Source organism: Physeter macrocephalus, chromosome 14 (genome assembly GCF_002837175.3).
Source record: "Physeter macrocephalus isolate SW-GA chromosome 14, ASM283717v5, whole genome shotgun sequence".
NCBI lineage: Eukaryota > Metazoa > Chordata > Mammalia > Artiodactyla > Physeteridae > Physeter > Physeter macrocephalus.
The window spans coordinates 110,313,572-110,330,345 of NC_041227.1; the positions used below are offsets into that span (position 1 = coordinate 110,313,572).

Consider the following 16,774-nt stretch of genomic DNA (forward strand, 5'->3'; position numbering starts at 1 on the left):
AAACTTTCACTGTTTGCAGATGACATGATACTATACATAGAAAATCCTAAAGATGCTCTCAGAAAACTACTAGAGCTCATCAATAAATTTGGTAAAGTTGCAGGATAAAAAATTAATACACACAGATCTCTTGTATTCCTATACACTAAAAACAAAAGAGCAGAAAGAGAAATTAAAAACAATCTATTTTACCATTGCATCAAAAAGAATAAAATACCTAGGTATAAACCTACCTAAGGAGGCAAAAGAACTGTATGCAGAAAACTATAAGATACTGATGAAAGACCTCAAAGACAATAAAAAATCATTCTCAATGGTGAAAAACTTGAAGCATTTCCTCTAAGATCAGGAACAAGACAAGGTTGTCCACTCTTGCCACTTTTATTCAACAATGTTTTGGAAGTTCTAGCCACAGCCATCAGAGAAGAAAAAGAAATAAAAGGAATCCAAATTGGAAAAGAAGAAGTAAAACTTTCACTGTTTGCAGATGACATGATACTATACATAGAAAATCCTAAAGATGCTCTCAGAAAACTACTAGAGCTCATCAATAAATTTGGTAAAGTTGCAGGATAAAAAATTAATACACACAGATCTCTTGTATTCCTATACACTAAAAACAAAAGAGCAGAAAGAGAAATTAAAAACAATCTATTTTACCATTGCATCAAAAAGAATAAAATACCTAGGTATAAACCTACCTAAGGAGGCAAAAGAACTGTATGCAGAAAACTATAAGATACTGATGAAAGACCTCAAAGACAATACAAAAGATGGATAAATATAACGTGTTCTTAGATTGGAAGAATCAACATTGTCAAAATGAATATACTACCCAAAGCAATTTACAGATTCAACGCAATCCCTATCAAATTACCAGTGGCATTTATCACTGAAATAGACCAAAAAATCTTAAAATTTGTATGGAAACACAAAAGACCCTGAATAGCCAAGGCATCCTGAGAAAGAAAAACAAACTTGGAGGAATCAGGCTCCCTGACTTCAGACTATACTACAAAGCTAGAATCATCAAAACAGCTTGGCACTGGCACAAAACCAGAAATATAGATCAATGGAACAGGATAGGAAGTCCAGAGGTAACCCATGCACTATGCTCAATTAAACTATGACAAAGGAGGCAAGACTATACAATGGAGAAAAGATAGTCTCTTCAACAAATGGTACTGGGAAAACTGGACAGCTACATGTAAAAGAATGAAATTAGAACATTCCTTAACACCATACACAAAAATAAACTCACAATGGATTAAGGACCTAAATATAAGGCCGGATACTATAAAACTCTTAGAGGAAAATATAGGTAGAACACTCTCTGACATAAATTTCAGTAATATCTTTTTTGATCCACCTCCTTGAGTAATGGAAATAAAAACAAAAATAAACAAATGGGACCTAATTAAACTTAAAAGCTATGCACTACAAAGGAAAACTTAGAGAAAACAAAAAGACACCCACAGAATGGGAGAAAACATTTGCTAATGAAGCGACCAACAAGGGATTAATCTCCAAAATATACAAACAGCTCATGCAGCTCTATATCAAAACACAAAGCCAATCAAAAAATGGGCAGAAGATCTAAATAGACATTTCTCCAAAGAAGATATTGAGATGGCCGAGAGGCACATGAAAATATGCTCAATATCACTAATTATTAGAGAAGTGCAAATCAAAACTACAATGAAGTATCACCTCACACTAGTCAGAATGGCCACTATCAAATAATCTACAAACAATGCTGGAGAGGGTGCAGAGAAAAGGGAACCCTCCTATACCATTCGTGGGAATGTAAGTTGGTACAACCATTATGGAGAGCAGCATGGATGTTCCTTAAAAAAATAAATATAGAAACACCATATGATCCAGCAATCCCACTCCTGGGTATATATCCAGAAAAAACATAACTGGAAAGATAAATGTACCTCAATGTTCATTGCAGCACTGTTTAAAATAGCCAAAACATGGAAGCAACCTTAATGTCCATTGCCAGAGGAATCGATAAAGAAGGTGTGGTACATATATACAGTGGAATATTATTCAGCCATAAAAAGGAATGAAATAATGTCATTTGCAGCAACATGGATAGACGTAGAGATTGTCATACTGAGTGAAGTAAGTCAGACATAGAAAGACAAACATCATATGATACCACTTATATGTGGAATCTAAAAAACAATGGTGCAAGTTAACTTATTTATGAAAGAGAAATAGAGTCACAGATGCAGAAAACAAACTTATGGTTACCAGGAGGGAAAGTGGGGGAGAGATAAATTGGGAGATTAGGAATGAAATATGCACACTACTATATATAAAATAGATAACTAATAAGGACCTCTAGTCAATACTCTGTAATGACCCATATGAGAAAAGAATCTAAAAAAGAGTGGATATATGTATATGTATAACTGATTAACTTTCCTGTACACCTGAATTAAAACAACATTGTAAATCCACTATACTCTAATAAAAATTATTTTTAAAAGTTCCTTAGAGAGATTTCATCTTGAACAATCACTTCATGAATTATCTTTTATAGGCCTAGGCCCTCTAATCAGATGTTGTGCTATGTTCAAGTTTCTGATCTTGAGGTGCTTGCTTCTACTTAGAAAATGATATTAATGAATTTGCAAAACATTGAACAATATAACCATGTATAATTAAATATGAAATTATGTGGCATCTAACCAGCTTCTCTAGAAATCCAGAGTGATGACTTAACCAGTAAAGGATGATTTATGGAGGGATTGGGATTTAAATTAGGAATTGTAGGATGTATAGGATTTGATAGGGGAAGGTCAAGAGAGAAAAGAAGATAAATGTGGAATCTAAAAATTCAAACTCATAGAACTAGGGAGTAGAACAGTGGTTGCCAGGATCTGAAGAGTGGGAACATGTAAGTCAAAGAGCACACACATACACTTATAAGATGTATAGATTCTGGGGATCTAATGTACAGCATGGTGGTTATAGTTAACACTTCTGTATTGTATACTTTAAATTTGCTAAGAAAGTAGATCTTAAGGGTCCTCACCTCAAAAAGAAAAGGTAACTATGTGGATGTGTTAATTAACTTGGTTGTGGTAATCATTTTACAATGTATATGTATATCACATCATCACATTGTACACCTTAAAAAAATCATGTTGTACAATCTAAATGTATACAATTTTTATTTGTCAATTATACCTCAGTGAAGCACAGGAGAAAAGAAGCCCAGAAGTAGGAATGAGCACACTGTGTTTTTGAGGGTATGGAAATGAAACAGAATGATGTACATCCATTCATTCCACAAACTGTGTTGAAGGACTGTACTATGACAAGCACCGGGGAGAAAACAAGATGCAACGCAGACAGCATGGTCCTGTTTCTTCTCATCCATCCATCCATTTATCTGTCTACACATTTGATTACTAGTTGTTGAGTTGTTGAGTGTGCCAAGGATTGGAATGGGAACTGAGGGTGTATTGATGGCATTGAATCAGAGCTCTAGGGCTACAAGACAACACAGATCTTGAGTAATCTAATCCTGACCCTTGCTGTGCACTAAATTCTGTTGTGAACCAGAGATGTAGCCTATTTTCCAGTCATGGTTCTTCTGTGTCTGCTCAGCTCTCATATCATTTGTAATGTGGAACTTACTCTGGAGTTGGGGAATTTAAGGAATTGTTGCAAAAACTAAAGTACATGGCATTGGGAACCTGGATTAGGCTAGTGGTACCTCGGTTGGACAAGAATCATTTGAAAGCAAAGAATTCACCCAGATTTGATCTTTGATAAGATTTTGGGGATGATAGAGATCTACAGTTGGTGAGATGCCTGCATGTTTTATTGCCTGCTAATAAGAAGCATGTTGATGCCAAAGTCAAATAGGAAAATTAAGAAGAGAAGTTAAATGTGTTGGTAGAAGTCACTATGTCAAAAAAGCTAAATCTAGCATCTCAACAGAAAATACATGCAGGCTTATTGGACAATCCAACCCAGTACAGAATTGGGAAAAGACCAACAGATCATTTGCGTGTTTTTGTTCCCTGTTTAGTGACCAATTTTTTTGTGTTTGGGCCCCAAGACTCAGGGATAGCACAAAGATTATTTTTCCTGATGTAGTATGAAGATAACTGAGCCCTTATTTTTGCAAATGGTAAAGAAAATGCCTTAAATACATGCCAAAATCATGACAGACTGGAACGGCTGGAGATTTCTATAGGATTACCCAAATGTGAACACTGAGAAGTTGTAAAAGGCGACTGATCTCTACATACATCTGGGCAACAGTGCTTTCATCATTTGCCTACTTTTGACATTTGTATAATGGTAATTTTGTGCACACATATAGAGAGAGTGAGAATTAGAGGGAGACAAAGAGAGGGAGATATTTACATACTCAAACAGATATGGATAAGGGACATTGTATTTCAAGATATCCATGTTTTGCAGGATTTTAAAAGTGTTTCACTAGATGTTTGAATTTGTAGGGAATTGTCTAATAGCGTGTTGATGAATTTTTCAGAATTTAACACAGTTAAATTCCAGAGTCACTAATCCTAGCAAGTTTCCCTGGAGCATGTATGGTCCTTTAGAGGTAGCAGGGAAAGAGAGCAGGCTTTTTTATCAGGAAGCCTGATCTTATAAATGACCTTAAATAGTAACTATACTCAAAACAATATGGCACTGACACAGGAATGTAAATATAGGTTGAATAATCCAGAAAAACTGGAAGCAAATCTAATGTATATGGAAACTTAATATGTGATAAAAGTAACACTCAATTGGTCACAAAAGATGGTTTATTTAATAAATGATAATGGCATTATTCAGTTTATATCTGGGAAAATCTTAGACCCCAGATTGTGGTCTAAGTATATACAAATTAATCTCTGATAGATTTTAAAAATAAAATTGTAAAAACTATAACAGTAAAAATATTTTTTAATATTTAGGAAAATACATACACTCTAGTTGGATATGCAATATTAAATAATAGAGACAACAGAGAAACCTTATGCACAAAAAGATTGATAAATCCAACCATATAAAATTTAAAAATCCCTAGATAAACAAATACCAAAAATGAGCTTAAAAGCTAGATAATAAGCCAGGAGAAAATGTTTATAGCATGTGACAGAGGGCTAATATTTCTAGAATTCAAATATTAGGTAAAGCTCATATGAAAAACACAAATAATCCAGAGAAAAATACATGAAGAATAGGATCAGAAGAGAAATGCAAATAGCTAATGAGCATATGAGAAGATACTCAACCGTGGCAGTAGTTAAGAAATGCAAATTAAATCAGTGAAATCCCATCTTTCCTATTAGATTGCCATAAGTAAATAAACAAACAAATAAATAAATAACATTCAGTGCTGTGGAGATTATGGGGAAGTGGACATACCACACATAGCTGATAGGAACATAAATATTTATAGACACTACCAGTATCTTTTAAAGTAACCCGGCAGCATCTATTAAAATAAAGCATGTACATACCTTGACTAAACAATACTACTAGTATGAAAAGTATATGTTTGAGGCTATTTATTGCAGCATTGATTTTCATGGTAAAATAAGATGGAAAAAATCTTAATGTCTTTCATTTAGGAAAAGGTTTAGAAAAGTAAGGTGCCTTCAAACTGTAGAAGCTCTGTAGCCTTACAAATGAATGAGTAGCTCTATGAAGGACTGACATAGAGGACATTCGTGGTATATTGTTACTTGAAACAAAAACTATTTTTATAAATAGAACTTCTCTATGTGTATAGGTACTTGAATGTGTTTGTATGAGCATAGTGAAAGATGTTGAATGATGCCTAATAAAGTGTTCACACCAATTACCTCAGGGATGTCATTGGAAGGAAGGAGGGTGAGATGTTTACCTCTTGCTTTATATGCCTGTGTATTGTTTCACATGTTACCACACATGCATTACTTTGCTTCCTTTGTCTGTCTTGTTATTTCTTTGTTTTAGAGAAAAGAACTGATTTCAAGTTCTAGTCCCTCTACTTACTGGCCAAGTGACCTTGGAAAGTCATATAACCTCTTTAAGTCTTATTTTTCTCATCTACAAAGTAACAGTAATATTATCTCACAGAATTGTGGGGAGGATTAAGCAAGATAAGATATGTCAAGTTCCTAGCACAGATATTATGGTGACTGATCAGCAAATGAGAACACCCCCTTCCTTCCTTTCACTTCACCCTCTGTTGATGTGCTTGCAGGGATGCAAGCCAGTTAGCATATTAGAACCAATCCCAAACAGGAGGATGAAGCTGCTATACAAACAAATAATCCATCAACTTCCAAAAGCTAAATTAAAATTATTTTCTTTGTAGATAAAACCATCCTGGATGACCCATATCACTGCTAACTCCCTCCATTCATCCAGGTGTTGAGAGTTATAGATCCAAGAAATAATTTCACATGGTTCATTAAAAGTATGAAATTGAGATACCAATCCTATGACCTAGACTGCTCCCTGCTCTGAATTCAGGTTGGGTTGTGTGGGCATCTGAAACCTTCCTCTCTTCTGCATCCTGCCTGGAACCTTTACCCTTTTCATCTCTGGAATGTTATGGTGGTGGGATCACAGAGCTGGTGGCCACACCATTCCCCAGCACCCCCTCACGAGACTCCTTCTCCAACATTTATTGAATACTTGTTATAGAAATGACATTATGCTAGACCTTTTATAAGCATATTCTCACTTATCTTCCCAACAACTCTGTGAAGTATCATCTTCATTTTACAGATGGAGAAACTAAGGCTATAGAAGTTTAACCCCATGCTCAAAGTTGCATGGTAAGGATATGGTAGCTCATGGTCTTTCTCCTATGTAATAAAAACTCTCCAAGTTGGGGAAGTCAGAAGATCCAGTGGCTTTAAATCTCCCTGCATAAAAGTTATTCAAGGGCTTCCCTGGTGGTGCAGTGGTTGAGAGTCTGCCTGCCGATGCAGGGGACATGGGTTCGTGCCCCGGTCCGGGAAGATCCCATATGCTGCTGAGCTGCTGGGCCCGTGAGCCATGGCTGCTGACTCTGCGCGTCCAGAGCCTGTGCTCCGCAACTGGAGAGGCCACAACAGTGAGAGGCCCGCGTACCGCAAAAAAAAAAAAAAAAAAGTTATTCAAATTCCAGCAATAATTTGTCTCCGTTTCTAGAAAAACTTTAGTCTTTTAACTAGTTATAAGACTTGTATGGCTTGCAGTTTCTATTCATACTTTCAGGATGGATTCAAACGTCTCCTCTGCTAGGAAGGCTGATGCCATCACTTGAGGAAAGGGTCAGGGTCAATTTACTCCCCTGTCTCCATTTAGACTTTAATATTCACACACCTTAATTATAACACATGTTTTATTATAACATGATTTGTTAGCTTGCCTGTCTTCCCAGAATTAGAGGTCTTCATTAGGGTGGGAGCATTTTTAAAAATCTGGCTCACAGGAGATATTCCATTAATTTTTTAGGTGAATGCACAAATTAATGATTATGTATTAAGTAGGATATTTCCAACCCTTTAGAGATTCCCAGGTGAGAGAATGGGAAGCCCTAGTTAGAAGCCCTCCATGTAATATGAATCAGAGTCCCAACAATGGAAGAGGAATTGCAGCAAAGGAGTTATTCAAAGCCAGTTCCCCCTATAATATAAATTTGAAATCAGAAAGGGGCCCAAAATCCTTCAGCAGTGAGTATTTCAAACATGCTCATTAATAATGGCTCAAAGTGGAGATTTATTAGAGTTGAGAATAGGGAAAGGGACAGTAAATCAGCTCTGGTGAGGAAAAGAGCAAGGAAAAGATATGAGTTCTTATTTTAAATGTATTCATATGCTTTATAACCCTACAGTAGAGATGGCTATATTGAAGCAGAAGCCTTTATTTGTAAGGATTGAATTCACTGAAAATATGTTTTATGCCAGTATTCATTTTCCCAACTTGCAATTGCTTTCCTTTGTCCGAAAAGTTGGGGACATCGTTTATTGCTTGAAAGCTAGAAAAGATTGCCTTAGCTGAATCTCTTCATGAAAATATTCCTTGCTTCAAATGATTACTTGTAATGCACTAGTTGCATCATAGGAAAATGCTATTTTATTGGAACATATGTTGAAGAGAATAGTTTTTAAAACATTCAATTAGTTGTGCCTTTGAGATAGAATTTAAACAAACCCAAAGGAATAGGATTAAATTCTCATAAAAACCCAACTGTTGCTTAGAAACCAATTCTTTTCCTACTCAAACTACTCCAAGGGTAATCAAGCTCACTCTTGGCTGTATTCCAACCAAGGCTTTTAATTCATAAATCAGACCATGGTACTCCCTTGCCCCAAATTCTCAGTTGCTTTCTAATACATTAGAGTAAAATGCAAGTTCCTGTCCCTGGTCTACCTGGCCAACCTCATCTCATCTCACTTTTCTTCTCTTCTGGCTCATCTAGTTCAGGTTAACTTTCTTCCTCTCCACTCCTTGAACACATCAGGCTCTTCTCTGCCAAGACCTGCCCCTCTCCTCTGCTTTGGACACCCTCTCCCCTGTCACTCTTCAGAAGCAACTCCTCTCAGTCCTTCCAGGGTTTGTTAGATGTCACCTCCAGAGGAATTATTCCTGGCCATTCTACCTAAGTTATCTCCCCAATCCATACTATATACTATAGTTCATTACTGTTTTAATTGTTTCTACAGCATACTTGCAAATAGTTCTAATTACATAGATATGCATATATAAACTTGGAGATAAACACTATCCCCCATATTCCTTACTAGACTGCAAGATCTATGAGAGCAGGAACCATATCTGTTTTATTCATTACTGACTACCCAGAACTGATGGCAGTGCCTGGCACATAGAGTAGGTCCTCAGTAAATATTTGCTGCATGAATTCTCAGTGTCAAGCCTAATGTCTGGCACATAATAGGCTGTCAATAAACACTTTTTAATTGAGTTTGTCTTGTTTCCATAGGATTTAGCAAGTCACATAAATTGCATAAATTAATTCCAAGTGTCAAACTCCTTGCCATAACAGCATGGTCTCTGCAAATTCTGCTGAGACAACAAATGACAATTCAGGACAAATGAACAAAGAGGATGCCTAAAAGCTCAGACTGACTTTGGAGCATTTTCTGTAGGATACAAATGTCATCGAGACAAATTTTAACTCAGTATCAAACTTGATCCCTCTAGTTCATTGCTCTCTCAAACTATTTCTTATTTTAGTAGGAGCTATTTTGGTTTGGACTGAGGGTTACCATGTGTTAATAAACAAAACTTGAGCTTTTTGTTTCACTGGTCTTTGAATAAACAACTGATAGGTTTTGAGTTTTCCAAGGCTCATGTTTTAAGTAGCTGAAATCAGTCACTGAGCATTTTCATAGCTTACTGGACCCAGAGCCAAGAGACCATTGGGTTTTGTAGTTTATGGTCACAGTGACAGCATTGCTACAGGGAAATGTTTGGCAAGATAACACATAGCTGTGATGCAGCAGTTAAGTTCCATTGTTTAGGCTCTGTGAAAATTAATTTGCAAAAATATCCAAGTCTGGTGTCTATTTTAGGTTATATGTAAATTAAAAGATTGTGTGATGAGCTTCCCTGGTGACGCAGTGATTGAGAGTCTGCCTGCCGATGCAGGGGACACGGGTTCGTGCCCCGGTCCGGGAGGATCCCACATGCCGAGGAGCGGCTGGGCCCGTGAGCCATGGCCAATGAGCCTGCGCGTCCAGAGCCTGTGCTCCACAACAGGAGAGGCCATGGCAGTGAGAGGCCCGCATACAGCAAAAGACAAAAAAAAAAAAAAAAAAAGATTGTGTGAAAAGGATTCTAGAGATGGTGCCATTCAAACATTTCAGACCAGTTGTTTACTAATTATAGTAATTCTCACTCAATTTTACTTTATTTACATTCATATTTTTTCTCAACAATAAGTTGTATCAGTCAAGCTAGAGAAAGACACCACATTAGCTAGTAAACCATAATAACTGATGCTTTTAAAAAAATGACAGAAAATTTAAAAATTTGATTTATTGGGACAACCATGGGAATTAAGAGAAAAATAATTCAGCAATGATTCTCTAAATTTGGAAATAGAAGCAGTGCCATAGCATTCTACAAAGTCACTTCTGTTCCCAGGGTTGACATGGGGAGTTTATAAACCTGAAGGATCAAAAATATGGAGCATAGTTACATATTAGAATCATGGGGATAACAGAGTTCTGCACAAATCCAGAGGGAGAGTTTCTTACTCTAAATCTTGAAGCCTTAGTTCATTTGTCCAGCCTTGCTCTGAAGATAAAGTCTACTGGCTCACTCCCATGCTCTAATAAGTATGAGCACCCCATGCTTCTGTTTCCACAGCCTTCCTCCTATAGCATTTCCCTAGAACCTAGATTACATGACATTTGTAGACCTACTCCTGGTCCCTTTTGGCACCTAAGGTCCCTGGACTAGCTTTGACACCTTAATTATTGTCCCAACACATAACAATGATTCTAAGAACGTTGACTTCTTTCATCTGGACTAGAACCTTGCCTAGTTCAGCTCTTCATGAGCAGTCATCCCCATTAGCTCTCCTTGAGGCTCTGCAGATGAGACACAAACAAACACATCTTATCTTGCCTGAATTGAAGCCTTGTTTCTACCCAGCTATAGTTGAATGGTTTTTTAAATATCCTAACTTTATTTGGGATGATTGACATTTAAAGCAGTTTGATTTAAACATTTGCACTTGAAATTTATTTTAACTGGAGACTAAGCATTAATGTTACTCTTGATTTGCCATTAGAGAAATGGTAGCAAAAGTCTTACAATGGCCATACAACAATTTAACTCTGAAACTCTGATTCTAATAACCTGCTCATGTATGAAGCCTGCTGGGGTGGAAGGGATTTAGAGCACTGTGAGTCTTGAGACCTGGGTACCGGTCCTTACTCTGTCCTTCCCTGCCTCTCCCTGGCTGTGTGGCCTTGGGTTGAGGACTTTATCTGCCTTTATGGTCTTAATTTTGTTTATTCATTTAGAATAGATGACCACTAAGGTGGCTTCTATTTCTGAAAGTCTATTAATGTACAGCTGAATTAAAATGAGCAATCCAGTGATGAATAAACTTTGATACCTCTTCAGGAGTGGAGCTAATGAGGGTCACAGATTAGCAAGGAAGAGTGTTTCTCAGTTATTCCTCAATTGTCTAAGCAGGTGGTTAGAACCAGACATACAGGCCTCGATAGTGAAGTGGGTATATAAGACCCTGAAACTATTTGTCATAAGGAATGCCATGCCCAATAAAAGCAAATCAGACATTCATATAACATTTTTGCTGTTTGTGTTTTTATGTGGGTACTTTTAGGGTGTGAAGTTTATCTGTAAAGCACAGAAGCATCTGCCCACCCATGTTGCCATATAATAGCAGTCTGGCAATCCATTTATAGGATTTTATTATTTTTGTTAATAATTTTCATGGGAGTATATGAAATACAATATGTATCATCTCTTACTATGTTTATTATGAATCTGCCTTCCAGGGAAGGCTCCCCAGGACATCATGGCCTGATTGTCAAAGAGGTTCTTGTCTCACAGGATTTTAAAGATAAAGGGGGCTGTATTAGTTTCCTATTGTTGCTGTGACAAATAATAACAACTTAGTGACTTCAAACAACACAAATTTATTATCTTAGAGTTCTGGAGGTGAGAAGTCTGAAATGAGTCTCATGGGGTTAAAATCAGTGTCACCAGGCTGGTGTTCCTTTTGGAGGCTCTAGGGGAAGAATCTGTTGTTTTGCCTATTCCAGGTTGTAGAGGCCGCCTGCATTCCTTAGCTCATGTCCCCTTCCTCCATCTTCAAAGCCAGTATCTTCTGTCCTCTCTGATCTCTCTTTCCATCCTTAAATTTTTTCTCTATATCTGTGATCCTTCTACACCTCTCTCATAAAAAAGACCCTTGTAATTATGTTGGGCCCAGATAATCCAGGATAATCTACTCATCTCAAGATCCTTAATTTAGTAATTTCTGTCCAATACCTTTTACAATGTAAGGTAACACATTCACAGGTTCTGGGGTTAGGATGTGGACATCTTTGGAGGGAGCCATTATTCAGCCTACAACAGAGGCCATAGAGACCAACCAAGGCCCAAGAAATAAATGACTATCTAAGGGCACACAGCTAATTTGTGGCAGTGCCATGACTGTATCCCTGGCATCCTCATATCTGCCATGTTTATGTGTATCACTGAAAATCACAGGTAAGAACATGCACTGATGGAGGCTTTATTTTTTTAATAAACTTGAAATGATTGAAGAATAAGTATAAAATTAAGTCAGTGATTTTAAAAGAGTGTTTTAGAGATTATAGAAGTTTATGTTTTTTAAATACATTTTTAATGCAAGAGCTTCCTTAAATATTATAATTTTGCTAGGTCATGGTACCTTCTAAAGATAAAATGACTTGCAGAGATAAAATGGCTTAAATAATGATGAGAAATGAAAGTGCCAAGGAAGCACATGTACATATTCTTCTATCTACTTCCCCTTCCCCTCCTCCTCCTTCACTTTCTCTCTCTGTAACCCTGGCCATTGCTGCCATTTTGAAAATATGTTATAGCTGGAAAGTCAATTCAAACTTTTTAATTTAAGGGGGTGGATCTACCAGAGGCTTATTGCCAAGGGGTTAAACCAAATTAGGTTATTTGCCATATTTCACAATGAAGCCCAACTTGTTTTGGTGTTGAAACATTCTTCTAAGACTCTAAGGAACTTGTTTTTATCACTTCTGCCCAATAATTGCCTTACAATTAAAAGGGTTACAGAATTTTGAATTTAGATGGGACTAGACATACCATCCAGCCCAAAACTTCTCTCTTTCATAGTATCTTTGGCAGGTATTTGCCATACACCTCTCTTGCTTCAGTTTTCTCCATCCATGACATGGAAAGGAATAACGGCTGCTGTAAATTAAAGGCTGTATTAAATTTGAGTTCCCGAGAGAACACGTACATTTGAGAGGGTTGTGACTTTATTGTTAGGCTCGTCTTCTGTAGGAATCACTCCCTGTTTCCACTTCCACTGTTGCAGGCTTTGGTGCCCCTCATCTAGAGTTTCATATACACTTGACTTAACCTCATACTGAACCCCTCCCCCAGTGTGGTAATTGTTCTTACATGCATCTGCCTTCTTCAAAATTCAACCTAACCCAGTGCTGGACATGCAATAGGAGCTCACTGGACTGCTGATGGATGCCGTGGATGGATGATTGAACGATGATCATACAATCTCAGAGGCATATAAAGGACACATGGATCTAAAGCTTCAATAAAGATACTGAGGGCGCAGGAAAATGTTGAAGATATAGTCGCTGATCTTCACTGATGTAAAATTAGTAGGTTGGCTACCCTACTGCTCTGCTAACTTTTTTAAACAGAAGAAAATAGGACTGGAAATTGTCCAGAAATTTATTTTTATAGATTCTTTAATGTGACACTGAAAATGAGTGGATGATTTCACTTCGGATATTTGCACTCAGCACTCGATGCCATCTTTTTCTGCTTATCAGTGAACACATTCTTCAGCTGATGGTACATTAAGTCAACTTGCCAAGCTCCTGTCTGGCAATGATTGGGGGTCATAAAATAATTCACTCCCTCAGTCTGGTCTTGACAACCAGCAGAATAAATACCTTATATATGTTGAATGCTCTTCTTTGAAAAGCTTATAAAACTTTCTATCTAGAACAAGGTTGATTCCCATATCATTCCTGCCAAACAGAAAATCAGAGCATCAACTCAGGAGTTGCTATATATTTAGTGTACCTCAATATGAAAAGATGATGTGGCTGGACTATGCCATCTTCTTATTAAGTCGTTAATGCTAGCTATACCCATCAAAGAGGCCACAGAGTCAATGGGTCAAAAATAAAAAAATCTGATCTTAAGACATCATGAAGGTAAGAGTTAGAGAAATTGACCAAGATTCAGGCCAAGAAACTGCCATAATGACACCCAAGGATCTCTATGTGTGGGAAACATTGGATGGCTCTCTTTGATTTTATGACTTTTGTGCCATAGCTCTTTTTAGATTGTTTCCCCAGCCTGATTCTAAAATTTCTTTCTGTTTCTAGTTCCTTCTTTCTGGGGATTGGTGAACTCAGCTTGGAATCTTTGCTCTGTGGGGAAACGGCAGTCGCCAGTCAATATAGAGACTAGTCACATGATCTTCGATCCCTTTCTGACGCCCCTTCGCATCAACACTGGGGGCAGGAAGGTAAGCAGCCATGTTGCTTCCATCGTGAAGTTGAGGAGAGGGAGAGATGCTGATTCTGAAAGCCAGCCTTCCAGTCCTTGATCTCTGTGATGAGTTTGTCTTTCCACCCAGGAGTAATATCACAGACCTCTGGCCTATTGCCAGCAAATATAATTATGTGTAAATCGTGCTTTTTCTCTCTACCTAGTCAAACCCTCATGCTTCTAATTACTTCTTTGTATTCCCTGGATGTTGCCTGAAGTCCTATCCCTTGGTAGCTCATGAAAGAAAGTCAGAAAACAGCATTGCCTCCCCTGCATATCATGCTGGGAAAATTCTTCCTCTCAGAAACCTCTTTAATGGGGCTTCTTTTAAGCTCAACAAAGTGAAAGAATTATTTAACAAAAGTAAAATCAGACATTTATCATCCTGGAAGGAAAAACAAACAAAAATCACCTTAGATGATTTATAAGAAAATCAATAATTAATTTTACTATGGCTTGCTGGCTAAGAATCATAGCTCCTGCACAGAAACGCTGAACTATGCTTCCCGATTCTCACATCAACATCCCTTCTTCCCTCTCCTTCCCCCATAATGAGCTCCTCCTTAATTTGTGGAAGAGCATAATGTCCATGGGATTTCCTCATCACTGGAATCTAGCACTTTTGTTTTTGTGTTTTTTTTCTGGTTTATCTCTATTTAGCTACCCTTACTGTTGAGTAGATTGTTGAAGGTGGAAAAAACACACACAGAAAATTGTGTTTGAATGTGATTTAGCTGTGGTGAACTCAAGAGGAATGGAAAATCATTTGTGTGCAAGAAACTGGGGTTAAAATTTGGATAAATTTCACTACTGCTGCCTGCTGATTCTCCAGGGGTTGGGGTCCTTGGGCTCTGCTTTCTACTCCCCTTATGCAGTCTGTTCACCTTAATTACCACAAGTTTGTAAGTAATCTTTTCGCCTTCTGATATATTGTATTTTTTTCTTATCACATAATTTTCACACACACACTGAAAAATCGAATGACCCATCAAAATTTTGTTAGTGACTTTGACTCAGGTCACAAGGCAAGTTTTAAAGGATCTTGCATGTGATTGAGGCTATTTAGCTAAGTAGTGTTTGTGTGCTGTTTTAAATATGACTTGGGAAGCACCTTTGTAAAATGGTCCTATATAAGTTCATGATGTTTATTGTTCTGACTGTATAGAAAACTAACCTACCTTAATTATTGTTCCAATTGCAGTTTTATTTTACAAACCCTAAAAGGAACTTGACTTGGGTTCTACATATACCTCTCTTTAAAAAGTTAAATCATTTAAATCAAGTCATGCGCATGTATAGGTTCACTGACCAGTATATAAAAAGGGCAAATTGAAATTTTGAGTATGCAATCACTCTTTCTTTCTTGGAGAGGGTGATGGAGGACATAACTGTATTCTAGGCAAACTGAGAAATGAAAAAAAGTAAACAGACACAAAGCAGAAGGAAGGCTGGTACCTGAATTCCAGAAATTACCTGAAGGATGGCCAGCAAGGCTGAAGCACAGAGACCTAAGAGGAGTTGATGAGGAGATAAGGATGGAAGAAGAAGGCAGAGGCGAGATTCTGAGGCCATGTTAAGGAACTGGATTTTTTTATAAGAGTATGACAAGGATTTAAAGCATTATTAGGTAAAAAGTACATAGGGAGTGGGATGGAAAAGGTAGCAAGCTAACACAAACAGTGAATATACAAGTTTCATTTTCCATCAGACCATCTTAGAGGAAAATCTTGATGTGAAAGAAATAAAAAAACTAATTCAGGAAAGCTTTTCTCTAAAATTTATTGGGAAAGAAGAGAATGAGAGATAGCTGGAGTTAAAAATCATTCATAAGTTATGTTATCTTTTGGTGTTTTTTTGTTGTTATGTGATTTAAAAAATATATTTTCAATTTAATAAAGTGTACCTGATCCAAATCAATTTTCAAATGCTTTGGAGTTTGGAATTATGGAAACATTTACTTTTGATGGTGTAAATATTTATATCTGACATGCTTTGTGTTGTCAGCTGTTTGAAGAGCTGAGAACCGTTTGATGATTTCCTTTGCGTTTGTGAAAGGTGGAAAATATAAAATATAGATGGTAGTTGGATAAACTAACTGGTAATGTAATGCCTAAACTCGATAGACAATAGCTAAATCATGTTTGCAATCTATTAAAAGATGGTGTTTAATGAATTGGAGATTTATTTTGGAAGTAAGGATTCAAATCACTGGCTCTGAATTTAGTTTTTCCTTGAAGAAATGTGTATCCAAATTAAAAGGTTTAAAAACCTCTCTGCAAGATTGGGAGGTTTTGTAGAATTTGGGCAAGCTGCCAAATTTTGAAGTCTGAGATCAGCTGGGTATCAACATGTTAAATGCATCCTAGTCATTATGTGTTTTATGTCACATTTGTATCCATGAGCATTATTCCTGCTCATTGTTAAATGTACTTTATTTACAAACCCACAAAGCAGCTCTACTGCAGTATCTCACTGTGTTACTGTGTTTGTTTGAACATAT

At 37.0% G+C, this 16,774-nt stretch overlaps 1 protein-coding gene across 1 annotated transcript in view; it reads left to right on the forward strand.

Moving 5' to 3' along the window:
• Positions 1-16,774, forward strand: part of CA10 (carbonic anhydrase 10) — a 673,987-nt gene that overhangs the window by 246,067 nt on the left and 411,146 nt on the right. The window contains exon 3 of the mRNA XM_024117389.1: positions 14,109-14,251. Coding sequence (XP_023973157.1) covers positions 14,109-14,251 — 143 coding nt within the window. The remainder of the gene's footprint in view (positions 1-14,108; positions 14,252-16,774) is intronic.